The sequence below is a fragment of the Drosophila sechellia genome, chromosome 3R (genome assembly GCF_004382195.2).
Source record: "Drosophila sechellia strain sech25 chromosome 3R, ASM438219v1, whole genome shotgun sequence".
Taxonomy (NCBI): domain Eukaryota; kingdom Metazoa; phylum Arthropoda; class Insecta; order Diptera; family Drosophilidae; genus Drosophila; species Drosophila sechellia.
In genome coordinates this window covers 15,274,723-15,288,326 of record NC_045952.1, presented here as the reverse complement: position 1 = coordinate 15,288,326, position 13,604 = coordinate 15,274,723, and the positions used below count along the sequence as shown (strand labels likewise).

The 13,604-nt window shown below is 46.4% G+C and overlaps 5 protein-coding genes across 5 annotated transcripts; 2 read left to right on the top strand and 3 right to left on the bottom strand.

Annotated features, from left to right (window-relative positions):
* Positions 1 to 202: 202 nt before the first annotated feature.
* Positions 203 to 1,678, bottom strand: LOC6606555. Its single transcript, XM_002031320.1, has 2 exons — positions 1,165 to 1,678; positions 203 to 648 (listed from the first exon to the last, which is right to left on the bottom strand). The coding sequence occupies exons 1-2, from the start codon at positions 1,676 to 1,678 to the stop codon at positions 203 to 205; spliced, it is 960 nt and encodes a 319-aa protein (XP_002031356.1).
* Positions 1,679 to 2,847: 1,169 nt separating this feature from the next.
* Positions 2,848 to 3,921, bottom strand: LOC6621776 (protein apnoia). Its single transcript, XM_002045830.2, has 2 exons — positions 3,694 to 3,921; positions 2,848 to 3,500 (listed from the first exon to the last, which is right to left on the bottom strand). The coding sequence occupies exons 1-2, from the start codon at positions 3,806 to 3,808 to the stop codon at positions 3,202 to 3,204; spliced, it is 414 nt and encodes a 137-aa protein (XP_002045866.1). The 5' UTR covers positions 3,809 to 3,921; the 3' UTR covers positions 2,848 to 3,201.
* Positions 3,922 to 5,745: 1,824 nt separating this feature from the next.
* Positions 5,746 to 6,839, top strand: LOC6606553. The gene is made up of 2 exons (XM_002031318.2): positions 5,746 to 6,418; positions 6,480 to 6,839. Exons 1-2 carry the CDS (start codon positions 5,746 to 5,748, stop codon positions 6,803 to 6,805), a joined length of 999 nt encoding a protein of 332 aa, XP_002031354.1. The 3' UTR covers positions 6,806 to 6,839.
* Positions 6,840 to 7,086: 247 nt separating this feature from the next.
* On the bottom strand, positions 7,087 to 9,673 carry LOC6606552 (wnt inhibitor of Dorsal protein). Its single transcript, XM_002031317.2, has one exon. The coding sequence runs from the start codon at positions 8,170 to 8,172 to the stop codon at positions 7,243 to 7,245; it is 930 nt and encodes a 309-aa protein (XP_002031353.1). The 5' UTR covers positions 8,173 to 9,673; the 3' UTR covers positions 7,087 to 7,242.
* Positions 9,674 to 9,764: 91 nt separating this feature from the next.
* Positions 9,765 to 13,386, top strand: LOC6606551 (glutamyl aminopeptidase). The gene is made up of 7 exons (XM_032721159.1): positions 9,765 to 11,189; positions 11,255 to 11,352; positions 11,412 to 11,729; positions 11,793 to 11,911; positions 11,977 to 12,062; positions 12,145 to 12,550; positions 12,609 to 13,386. Exons 1-7 carry the CDS (start codon positions 9,827 to 9,829, stop codon positions 13,255 to 13,257), a joined length of 3,039 nt encoding a protein of 1,012 aa, XP_032577050.1. The 5' UTR covers positions 9,765 to 9,826; the 3' UTR covers positions 13,258 to 13,386.
* Positions 13,387 to 13,604: the final 218 nt, after the last annotated feature.

Here is a 13,604-nt window from a genome sequence, read left to right as displayed (position 1 = left end):
TAAAACTGGTCATTAACTAAAAGTTCAAATGCATTTTGGGACCTTTTGCGGATGTGAACGATTTGTTGAATAGTAAATAAATATTGCAAAAAGTTTATATTTCTTTTTTATTTGCTTCCACAGACATGGAAATAATGAAGCAATGAAAGAGGCATTTAATGGAAAATGATCGAAGGACACTAAATGGACACTAATGCGGGAGCTAACTGTAGCTGATGTGCTGCTCCTCGTGGGTGTTGAACTGGGTACGGGCGGCATACAGTAAAGCCGCCATAAAGGCGCCATTGTTCATCACCAGCGACAGTATGGTGGCCATCTTAAGGGCGGGCAGGATGAAGGGCAGAAGGCTGCCAAGCAGGACGACGGGGAAGATCAGCATTGGCACCGCCACCTGCATCATGGTCACCTTGTACGAGTTCTTCTTCTTGCGCTTACCCAGAATGCCTCCGCCGCCTCCCTCGCCACCGGCCACGCCTCCTCCGCCCCCCAATAACCCCTGCTGCTTGGAATCTCCTTCCGCTTCCGGTTCGTAGGTCTCCACACTTCCACTATTGGCACCACCCCCACCAATGGACGGAATATTCATTAGGTTCAGGTCCATTTCTTCGGTCTCACGTCTTCGAGAACGACCCATCCGGGATTTGGGTGCTGTAGAATATAAGTAGTATTTAGTTTAGTGTAGTTGTTCAAAAAGGAAACAACAAATTTGTTTGTTTCCCATTATTATTATGGTTATTATTTTCAATGAATGTTATTGCCGTAAATTTAAATTCAGCTTTGCTTCCTGAACAACATTGCCAATAATTATTTTTCGAATGTTGTGTACCGTTCTCAGATGCTTGTCTCTTAAAACGTCTAGCAACTCTGGATGTGCTGTGCTAATTTACAAATTTTAAAAATAATATAATTATATAATACAAAATCCATATCACTCGTTTGGGTATGTGTCAAATATTTCAAGATTACGAAAGCCACGCTTAAAATCAAAGTAGCCAAGTTCGCTATATGAAAGACGACACTAATGTGTGAAAGTATCTTAATATGTGTGCATCTTCATTCTTATCCATATGGAAAGATAAAAATAAAACGATTGCTATACCTAGTAACTAGCTAAAATGTTAGGTATTAATAAATTAATATTAATAAATTCTCTGATTAGCTCACCCTTCTTGATCGAGAACTTCAGTTTGTTGTCCTTGCTGGGCACAATCTTCACCAGCATTCCGGGCAGGAAGTGCATCTTGAGATCGCGATGCTTAAAGAATCGCTGAAAGTTAACAACCAGCCGCTGGTTGAGCTCCTTCTCGGACATTTTGTGGTACTTCTTGCCCACCAGACTGCCCATGTGTGTCTCGTCCCCGAAGAACTGATCCACAAAGTCGCGGGTGAGATTGCCACTGTTTGGCATCTGGTGGCGCTCCTCCATTTTCTGCAGCACGTACAATTTCGTGCAGTGTAGCATGGTGAACTCCCGCAGACACTCGTAGATTCTCATTGGAATGGACGCCTTAAAGTATGACACACTATTCGCCGACTGACTGCGACCAGTGCTCGGGTTCAAGTCTTCGCTAGGAGGCACTGCATCTTGGCCAAGTGATGTGTGTACGTTCAGCAAGAGAAACAGCCAAAGTCCGAGCAGGATGTGCCAGGATAAGGATCTCGTCGAGTTAGCTCGCATTTTTGTATGTTTATTTCGCTTCTGCCTACACAACACAACTGCACGGCATCAGTGACAGTGGAAAACTGAATGCACATCTTGGCCAAGTGCAGCTGCCATCCTAGCCCGATTGTCTGGCAACTGAATGCCAATTCTTGGCCACTACTTTCCTCCGGCCGGGCCAACTGGTTTGCGATCGCCAACGCTCGACTGCCTCTTAGATTTAGTTTAGCGGGTCAGGCGGCACTCGCTCTTACTTGCCACATGCTGCATGCTGCGAGGTACTTGCCCCACTTGCCTAACTTATGGCCGATACATTTGATTGTTTACATCCAAAATTCTGTGTCCAGTTGTCATTCCTCTAATCTTTGTCAGAATCAGTTCTTTTCGCGCTGAGAATCTGGCGCACCTGGCCAAGTTATCTGTGGCATAAACTGTGCCACCAGTGCGTCTGCAAGTAAAAGTAACTCAACGGTGCACCAGGTGTTCGTTTAAAGTAGAACATTTTGAAACCTCATATGAAAGCAAAAACTTAAACCAAAGTATCGAGGGAATATTCTACATATTACAATTACTACTACAATTATTATTAAATTATATTGCAAGAATTTAATCAATTAATTTAAAAGCCATCCATTAGAGGCGATACTTTGTTGACAGTGTGCAAAATTGTAAAAATTGCCACAAAGTGGAACAATTAAAGCCGGATTTGAGATGATTGAGTGGCTGGCTAGATCGTTAGAAAATCGATACGCTTTGAATTAAGTGACGATGGATCAAGTGAGAGTTAATTAATTAGTTTCCAACCATAATGAGCTATGAGCAAAGTCACGGAGAAATCTGGGCCCCAGACAATTATCGGCATTGCTGTTCCGACTAACTGTGACCCATTTCGATTATTTTGGAACTGGGAGTACGAGTATCTTTATCCATATATAGCTTTCTATACGTGTGGCACTGCGGAAGAGCAGTTAAAAGAACCGTAAATCACGAACTCCCTCTGTTGCATACAAAATGAGATAGAAATTTCACTTTTCATTTCAGCAGTAAAGCACACGCAATCGAATAAAATCCATTGGCGCTGTCAACAGGAAATTTCGATTATTGATTTGTTACTCAAACATCTGATAAACATTTAGATAAGCTCAGACCAAATAATTTACTTTTCCAGTATTTTCATTGATCAAGGTTTTAGATGTTTTAATGTGCTTTTATTATAAGTATTTATCTTCTTTTCATTAGAACTTTTCGTTTCCCAAATTATTTTCAATATGTTTCTTCCTTGCTCAATTTTAATTTGTATTCATTTAGCAGACTAATTTGTATAATAATTTCATAGTACAAATTCTCTGCTAAATGTCTTTGCCATCTTTGACTTGTTATAAATAAATAAGTTAAATAAATAATTTAAACTAGACTTAAATTATTATTTGGTTGCACGCTCGCTGAGGCTGAGGTAAATCTGAATCCTGACCCGCTACCAGCTCGCCGTTATCCCTGGTCTTGCATTGTCATCCTGGTCAGCCAAAACCGAACCAAATCCTCTACCACTCCTTCTCCAACCAGACGGGCTGCTGGGTGTGCGAGTGGGAGTAGACCACCGGCACGGGTGCCTGGACGGGAACGGGTGCTGCGGCATAGGCGGCGGCTGCCTGGACGGGAAGAGCACGGGACAGCATTTGTCCGATGGCCAGCACCAGCAGGATGACGCCCACGCCCAGTCCCTTGATGGAGACGACGGTCAAGGCCGCCAGCAGGGTGGTGATCACGCCCACGACGAAGGCGCCGGGCACCAAGGCGAAGCTGATGCGCCGCAGGAAATGATGGCCAAAAGTACGGCTTTCTGGAATAATGCACAAAAAGATTATTAGAATCGAAAATGACAAGTTGATATAGAAATTTACACAGTAAAGATGGATTATTTCACTTTTAATATGCAACTCCGATCACAATGTATTAGATCACCGTCTCTGGTAACTTATTATCACGGAAAATATCCTCAGCAACACTGTAACCAATTTAGCAAGATCACTAACCCGCCACATCCGAGTCCGCATCCGAGCTGTTGGCCGCCTGCTGCTGACCTAGCACCAAATCACATGCCAAAAAGAGGCAGACGAGGGCGAACACAATCTTCTGGTTGGCGGCCATTTCGATTTGATTTGACTGTAGGTGATTTGATTCCTTGAGGATGAGTATCTGGTAATCCGTTCGACACTAAACTGCTCGACTCCGACGCTGGCTAGCAATTGAATGGAGGGCTCACATTGACATTGGCTTTTATCGAGGGTCTGGGCCGGCTTACTGGGCGGCTACTTGAAATTCGGCAGCCGGACATCGCGTAGCCGCAGCGTAGCACGAACGTGCGCCAAAACAAGCAAATCGTGCCGATGCCATACGACTCGGACTGAAACTACACTATACCGTCCCATTGATGCCGGTACACTGGAAAAAATCAGTTTATTTTAACCAACAAAAATTCGAATAAAAGTATAATGCTGCATATATATCACATTTACACAGTTCTACGATTTGTATATGTATTATGTTATTTTAACTTGTGACAACTTGGCCGATTTATACATGACATATCCACTTCCGATTTCTTGCAGTGTATATTTTTGAATATGCATGCAGTCAGTCATTATTTTCACTACCTCTAAGGGCCCTTTTTGGGGACCAACGCATTTGGGGGTGTGCTGCATAGGAACTTGGACATGGAATGGAACTTGGACATGGGCATTCTTTCACGACGCGTGTCTATATTGAGGGCAGCAACCAGGTCTCCGCATTCGATTCGCTTTCATTTTTCGTCGCGGGCCGATAATGATTTATCAGCTAATTAACAATGTCGTACTGCATTTTAATTTATAATCTATACCTGCGGTTTAAACTGCAACTATGTTTAACCATTCGACTGAGTAATGGATGTTCATTGATGAATGCTTGGCATTCAACGCCCTCGGCATCGCAATTCACTTTCATTAACGGATATATATGAATATGCAAATCACATGTGAGTAATGCATACATTATTTTAACATATATTACGTTTTTTCTTGCAGTTCTCCCTTTAGATGATCTGGGTTCCTCCAGGAGTTTGGGGTAATTCATATATTCACCTCAAACTTGTGAATCATTGGCTTTTTAAGAACCCTATTCCTTGAATTTTGTTAGTCATGTTTGAACTCTTTTTCGAACTGGATTAGCTGGACAGAAGATAAGATTAAATTTCGCGTGCTACTTGTTACCAAAATATAGTATTGAGAAAAGCGTATCGTAGTGCGACGGACATGTTATTGGGGTAATAAAACCATGGCTACCGCAATAAAGATTTCCCTAATGCGAGTCGGAGTATTTGTTTGCTAATTGTGTGAAAGTAAATTAGGTGACCAAATCGGTAAAGCGGATTTTTCGCAACGCTAGATGGATAGAATTTACTTTCTACTCTGGATTTTGAGATCGATCTGCCGCCAGCGCCAGTTTTGTCAACAACTTTCCCATGCGATGGCCGTCAAGCGTTAATTGGAGGCGTCTCATGTCTGAAGACCGTAGTCTGAAGTGGTGGGTTACAGAATGGAGTCGGAAACCGTTAGCAGGCTACTTAGAGAGCCAGCGTTATTTATGGCCAATACCGCGGGGACCCGGGGGCAATTAAAGCTAAAAGAAATCAATGAGCGAGATCACTGAGAAATTGCAGGCCTACTCCAGTTTTTGTTTTTTTCGCAACTACTTCTAACACAGACATCGGCTTGTGCGACTGGCAATTTAATTGAAGAGGATCCAGCACAAGAATCGTGTTCTAGCGGTGGTGGCAACCTGCAACTGGCAACAGGTTGCTGATGCAGCGGCCACTTCGCGCCACTCTTTGCAGTTGTCTCTGTGCTCAATTCCAATGCCAATTCCAGCCTCAGAATGCAGCTAACTCTGGCTTTTCAGCCGCTACTCTGCTGCTTTTCTTCAGCTTTCTTCGTAGTTGATAAAACGCTTGGCCATCGCCGATCGTGCCACATTTTGCAGCAGGCCATTGCAGCGGTTGCAACAAGATTAATTCACGCAGACCCACAGCCAACTGACATGCAACAGAGATGAGCGACCTGGTGAGGTTCCTTTTACTGAGTGTGCTCTGTAGTTCGCTGGCTCTGGCCCAGGACAGCAGTGGCGATGGCAACCAGGAGGCATCCACCGTCAGCCAGGAGGCGGCTAGAGGTTTGGCCAGCAGCTATGAGCCGGAGGACAAGCAGGCGCTGCGCAAGAACTCGCACATCTTCATGGGCATTTACAAGAACTACAAGAGCACCTATTTGGGCAACAAAACGACCAGTGAGTACAAGAAACGTCTACGGGATCGCGTGACTGCTCCCCAAATGGCGGAAAATGAAACACCTGAAACGGTTGAGCCCGATCAAGAGGACCCAAGGGATTCACTGGCCCAGGAAATTCGTCAGGATGCCCAGGCCGAGGCTCTGATGGAGACCCAAACAGAGTCCCCCAAATACGATGATAGTGAATCACTAGCTGCCAAAAAACGACGCAAACGCAAGCGTAAGGATCGCAACAAGCGAAAGGAGGAGGTGGAATCCGAAACTGATCAGCCCGATCCTTCGACGGAGGACGAGAGCATACAGCGGTACAATGTGGGTCCTGGACTGAACGTCAGTCTGGACATGAGCAACGATATAGTGCATGTGAAACTGAATGGCGAGAATCTCAAGGAGATCATTGGAGCTCGCTGGTTAACCTTAGACAATAGTGAAGAAGGTGAGTTCTACTGGTATCTTCATATTTTAAAACATTACTTTACTCTTTATAATTTCATCAGGACGCGGCAAGAAGTACGACATGATCACCAAAGTCTTACCACTCTTCATTCTCCCCTTCCTCATCCAATCGGCCATTGTTCCATTCCTGGTCACCAAGCTGAAGCTGCTCCTGGTCAAATCGATTCTGGTGGGCAAGCTGGCCATCTTTCTGCTGATCATCTCAGCCATCAAGAATGGCAACAAGATGGTCCAGAGCTACGAGGTGCCCTCCTACTGGGCCGGCGAACCAAGTCGGAGATCGGAGTTGGCCGCCGCTGCCTCCTCGGCGGCTGCCGCATACAATGGCTATCGGGTGGAGGGTAAGCCAACAACCTGGATAAGCTAGGCGGTCTCACATGGCTATAAGTTTCGGTTCTAGGCTTTTAGTGCTTCCAAATAAACATATACACAAATCGGATTGATCACCATACTTTTTCTTTGTGTTCACATGGCAATACTCTTACCCAACAAAAAAAGGAATTGTAGAGGAATAAAATAACTCTTGTGAATGAAATTCTAGGCTAGCGAATGAAATCGGTAATCTCTAAACCACCTGCAGCAAGAACCGATGATAAAGTCTGCTTTACAGTCCATAAATATCAGAGATCTATAAATCCGAAGAGTATGTATGGTATATGTTAAATAACGTATTTATTGATAGCATTTGTTGTGGCAATAAATTAGATGTGGAATCAAATAAATTAACTTAAATGTAGGTAAATAGTTTTCGTGGGGCTCGACCAGCGCCCCAGTCCTGGATTCCATTTCCGGTGGTGCATCCATTTAGTAGCAGGAGTACTGCCTTTCCAGCTGGACGCAGACATCGCACTGGAGTCGGAATCCCCAGACCAGTTTGCAATTGCACCTCCTCTCGGTTCTCACGTGCTGGGATCTCACTCGGTATCCGCACACACGGCACAGCTGCTGGCAGGAGAGACGTTCCTCCAGAGAACCACTGCCATCCTTGGAGCACTGGCGACCCCGAGTTCCCTTCCACAATCCGGTGGCATCGCGTTCGCAGTAGTTGGGCGAGTCCTGCATGAAGACCAGGGAGTCTAGAGGAATGTTCTGCCACATTATCTTCAGATTGCTACTGGCTCCTTCTAGTTGGATGGCATCGTCGTACATTTGGAGGAGATCTTGGGCAATGGCTTCGAATGGCTTTAGTACCGCCACACACTCCTCCTCCTGGCACTCGCCCTGCACGGCTCCTGGTTGCTTGCACCGGCATTCCTGTTCCAGTGATTTCTCTAGTAGAGCTCCCACCACCCGTCGATTGTGACTGGTGGCTCCTGATCCTGATCCGAAATGCTTCTCGTACTGCTCCAATGCCTTGGTGGGCTCATGAGCGCAGGGTACATTTAGAGCATTTTCAGTGCATCCGCATCCGGCGATTACGCCATTGGCACAGTCCTTGGTCAGAGTATGGACTATGGCTGCCATGGAAATGGCCGCCACATAGACATCCTCCCGATTCGGTGAGTTTTCCTCCGGCTTGGAATTCTTCTGCACGAAATCCTGGTTGGGACAGTTCCATCGCTGCCACTGGAAACTCTGCTGGCAGCTGTCGCGGGCCTGTTTCAGCCCCTTTCCGGTTATATCCTCCCAGGAGAGTGGAGCCTGAAACTGGGTGTACTGGTAGTAGCTCATGGGCTCCAAAACTGCTGCCAGAGTGCTCGTAATACCCATGAATAATGTGATGGCAAAAATCATGCTGTCTGATTATAATATTGTTGTGGTGCTATCTCTGCGATGTCGTAAGATCGACTGAATGATGATGAGCCGGGGCAGCACACTTATATAGCCTGCAAATCCCTAGCCGGGGCGCCCTCCTGGGGCCGGCCCGTGGGAATTTCGGGCCTGCTCATAAAACCGGAAATTTGCCGTTTTCCACTTGGAAATTTTGCATGGGCAGGGGGTAGGAACTCCCGGAGATGGACGGGTACAAAAACCCACTGGCAGCCCGCGACGCAATTGCGGAGCAGCCCAGTTTCCTGATTGACTACCTGCTCTCGTCCTGCGCCGGCGGAGGTGGAGGATCCGCCTTGCTGTGAGCAACTTTCCCACGCTTAGGCAGGTAGAGCCGTAAACGGCACCCGACGTGCTCATGAATGAAACCCAGTCGAGTCCATTCAGTACGGCCGGATTTTCCCGGACTCACACTGCACAACATCAATGCCCGATACGCGGTCGGGTTTGTTTGGGTTTTGGACTGGCCAAGCCAATTATATAACAAAACATATGACCAACAGTATATATAATCTGGGAAATTAATTGTCCATTGTGGTGAGCCGGCGGTAACTGCCAGTATTGTTGTTATATTATTTAAAAGTTAATACCCAGGATTATGGTGTTAAGCATCATTAGGAACAGATATCCAGATATTGATAACGGATTTTTTTGGGATATTTTCAGATGAGAATTTTAGCATGCCCAAAAACAATATCTCAGATATGATAAGAGTTAACCAACATTAGCTACAACGTTAATAAAATCGCTGATATATTGATAAACACTTAAATTCAGTTTCATTTGACCATGAATATAATCTCTTTAAAATAATAGCTTGTTGTCACTTTAAAGACTTAAAGACTACTTTAAAGATAATGCAATCAGTAACAGTTAAACATCTGATCATCCATAAAAAATGTGAATATCATCAAGTGCCAGTACTGATATTGTAATACATCTATAATATTTTTTATGGGGAACTTCCCCTTTACAGAACACATCTCACAAAGCCAAAGTCATTATAAAGTACTTCAGTTCCAGGCGTTGCGAAAACGTGTGCGGAAATTTCGATGTTTGGGTTTTAACACAATGAAAATACCGATTCTCTAATTAGGTCGAAAGTCCTGTCTGCGTAGCACCGGAAAAGGGTTTTTTAGGACCTAAGCGCCGGGTAAAACAGAAACAGAGAGGGATATCGGGATATCGCAGGTAGTAAAAAAATTGCTCAATTGGTGTTCGTGCGCCTGAGTATAGCAGTATCTGAGGGATACAATCACACATATGGGCCTTGACACTGGAAGTTCCTCGGGGCTCAGCAACCAGCTTGGAATTCCGACTTGCCGAGGAAAAACGCGCCAGATCTTTGGCATTTCTAAGTTTAATCAAAAAACGATGACAGGGTTCATAAATTCGGTCGATTGTCAGCCGCACCGGCACTCGTTCCCTACATATGTTCCGGCTAATACCCACGAAGCAGCTCATCGACTCGCGATTAGATTAGCAATCTGCAAACGCAGGCAGCCAATTAAGATATAGGGGCCCACTTCAGATTCCCCCACTACCTAACCTGTCGCTATTTTACCAAGGAGAACGCTTAGTTGCGCTTTGGACTCCGCTTGTGCCGGATTAACGTGCTATGATTGTCACCGCGAAGTTGTTGGCCATTGGTCTGGGCCTCGCGCTCACGGCCTTCACCGTATCGACCATTGTCCTGGCCGTCCAGAAGGCGAATCTTACGAGTGATTTGCGCGATGCCCAGGAGAAGTTGGATCTCCTGGAGGCGGGATTAACGAGCACAGCTACTCCGACAACAGCGAGCACTGCGGATCCTGAAAGCACAGCTTCTCCAGGAAGCACAGCTTCTCCAGGAAGCACAGCTGAACCCGGAAGCACAGCTTCTACAGGAAGCACAGCTTCTCCTGGAAGCACAGCTTCTCCAGGAAGCACATCTGAGCCCGGAAGCACAGCTTCCCCAGGAAGCACTGTGACACCAGGTTCCACTGCTTCAACAAGTGAACCCGGCACTACTGCATCCCCCGAAAAAATCGACTACCGACTGCCCGGAACTCTGAAGCCCACCCACTATGATCTCTATCTGTTTCCCAACATCGAAACTGGTGAATTCAGTGGACAGGAGACGATTACAATTACAGTTGAAGAGGCCACCGACGAGATAGTCCTGCACTCCCTTAACCTAAACATTTCGAGTGTATCCATAATGAATACTGGCAGTGATACTTTGGAGATCCTGGAGACAAAAGTAGATGCTGTGAGGGAATTCTTGATAATCCAGCTCAACGAACCACTGACAAAAGGTAGGACAGTGAGGCTGCATATTGGATTCGAAGGATCGATGGCCAACAAGATTGTGGGACTGTACAGTTCGTCGTATGTGAAGGGGGATGACACCCGCAAATGGATCGCCACATCCAAGTTCGAGCCCACCTATGCTCGCCAGGCTTTTCCCTGCTTTGATGAGCCAGCATTGAAGGCTGAGTTCACCATTACTCTGGTGCATCCCTCTGGGGAAGATTACCATGCCCTGTCCAACATGAACGTGGACTCGAGTGTCAGTCAGGGAGCCTTCCAGGAGGTCACGTTCGCTAAAAGTGTTCCCATGAGCACCTACCTGGCTTGCTTTATTGTCTCCGACTTCGCCTACAAGCAGGTGAGCATTGACACCAAGGGCATTGGAGAAACCTTCTCCATGAGCGTCTACGCCACTCCGGAGCAACTCGACAAAGTGGATCTGGCTGTGACCATTGGCAAGGGAGTCATCGAGTACTACATCGACTACTTCCAAATCGCCTATCCGCTGCCCAAACTCGATATGGCTGCTATTCCCGACTTCGTCTCCGGCGCCATGGAGCACTGGGGATTGGTCACCTACAGGGAAACGTCGCTTTTGTATGACGAAGCCACGAGTTCCGCAACCAACAAGCAGCGCATCGCCAGCGTGATTGCCCACGAATTCGCTCACATGTGGTTTGGAAACTTGGGTAAGCTAAATGGGGGTTTGAATAGATCGGAATTCTTATTCCTAACCTAAATTATCTTCTATAAGTTACCATGAACTGGTGGAACGATCTCTGGCTAAACGAAGGATTCGCTAGCTTTGTTGAGTACTTGGGCGTAGATGCCGTCTATCCAGAATGGAAAATGGCAAGTGAACCTAAGTTAATCAAGGACACACCCAACTTATGTACATATCATATCAATAGCGCGATCAATTCACCGTGAGCACTTTGCACGGCGTACTCACCTTGGACGCAACCCTCGGCTCCCACCCGATAATCCAGACCGTGGAAAATCCGGACCAGATCACGGAGATCTTCGACACCATCACGTACTCCAAGGGTTCCTCCCTCGTCCGAATGCTGGAGGATTTCCTGGGGGAGCCAACCTTCCGCCAGGCGGTTACCAATTATTTGAATGAGTACAAGTACTCCACGGCGGAAACGGGTAACTTCTTTACAGAGATCGACAAACTGGAATTGGGCTACAATGTCACAGAGATTATGCTAACATGGACGGTGCAGGTAAACCCATAGACGTTTACCTCTAAGTTCGCGAATATTTCAACACCCCATTCTGTTTTGCAGATGGGTCTGCCAGTGGTCACGATCGAAAAGGTCTCCGACACGGAATACAAATTGACGCAGAAGCGCTTCTTGTCCAATCCGAACGACTATGACGCCGATCACGAGCCCTCGGAATTCAAGTGAGTGTGCAGAACTTATTGCCTGGACGCTATCTGATCGCGAATTTCGCACATACATTATATAGCTACCGTTGGTCGATCCCCATCACATATTTCACCAGCTCGGAGTCGGTGGTGCAGCGTCTGTGGTTTTATCATGACCAGAGCGAAAGTAAGTGGTGTCATCTGTATGCTGGAGCACGGCTCCCCAGATCTTTGATCTCTAACTTATTTACTTTGTATTTTTTTTACAGTCACTGTAACCGTTCCTGCTGCCGTCAAGTGGATTAAGTTTAACGCCGATCAGGTGGGCTATTATCGCGTTAATTACGATACCGATCTGTGGAATGATCTGGCCGATCAGTTGGTGGTGCAACCAAGTGCGTTCGGCTCTGTGGATCGCGCTCATCTACTCAACGATGCTTTTGCCCTGGCCGATTCCACTCAGTTGCCCTATGCAACTGCCTTCGAGTTGACCAGATACTTGGACAAGGAGACCGATTATGTTCCCTGGAGTGTGGCTGCTTCCCGTCTGACTTCGCTGAAGAGAACGCTCTACTACACCAGCACCTATGCCAAGTACAAGAAGTACGCTACAGCTTTGATTGAGCCCATCTATACCGCACTCACCTGGACCGTCGGCGAGGATCACTTGGATAAGTGGGTAGATTCTTCAAGAGATGTGTGTATTTTTTATCGCTTTCTCCTGCATCTCTAGCCGCCTTCGTGTCACCGCTTTGAGTGCCGCCTGTTCCCTGGGTCTGGAATCCTGTCTCACTGAAGCCGGGGAGCAGTTCAACGCATGGCTGGGCAAGCCGGAGGATCGCCCAAAGGCCGATGTCCGTGAAACTGTCTACTACTATGGTATACAGTCCGTTGGAAGCCAAGAGGATTGGGATGCAGTCTGGGAGCTGTTCGTCAACGAAGCCGATGCCAGCGAGAAGTCCAAGCTGATGTATGGCCTGTCCGCCATCCAGATTCCATGGATATTGCAGCGCTACATTGATCTGGCCTGGAACGAGGAGTACGTGAGGGGTCAGGACTACTTCACTTGCCTTACCTACATCTCTGCGAATCCAGTTGGTGAGTCCCTGGTTTGGGACTATGTCCGGGAGAACTGGCAGCGACTGGTGGACCGATTTGGACTCAACGAGCGTTATTTGGGCAACCTGATTCCCTCGATAACTGCCCGCTTTAGCACCCAAACCAAGCTGGAGGAAATGGAGCAGTTCTTCGCCAAATATCCGGAAGCTGGAGCCGGCACAGCTGCCCGTGTTAGAGCTTTGGAGACGGTGAAGAACAACATTGTTTGGCTGGCCGAGAACCTGGAGGGTGTGGACGCCTGGCTGGACAAGCAGTCACTGTAAAAAGTCCAAGGAAGTGGTCGTGCGACCATGGATACCATTAAGCATGTACTCATCTAATTGCCATTATAAAGCAAAAATGTGCCGAACAAGTGGAAATAAAGATAAGCTTAGTTATTGGAAAAACTGAAATTACACCTCCATAAATAAGCAATTATCCATTGGACTGATTGATAACATGGGTTGATAATCAAGATTGGGTGGGTTCCACTATTGGACACGAAAACTTTTGATTGACATTTATTGCACGTCCAAATTTTCGCAATAAATTGGACATGCAATGGAAATTTACATCATATATCATAAATCCACATTAATTCTATTGTTACGGCTTTAAAATTATCTAAAGT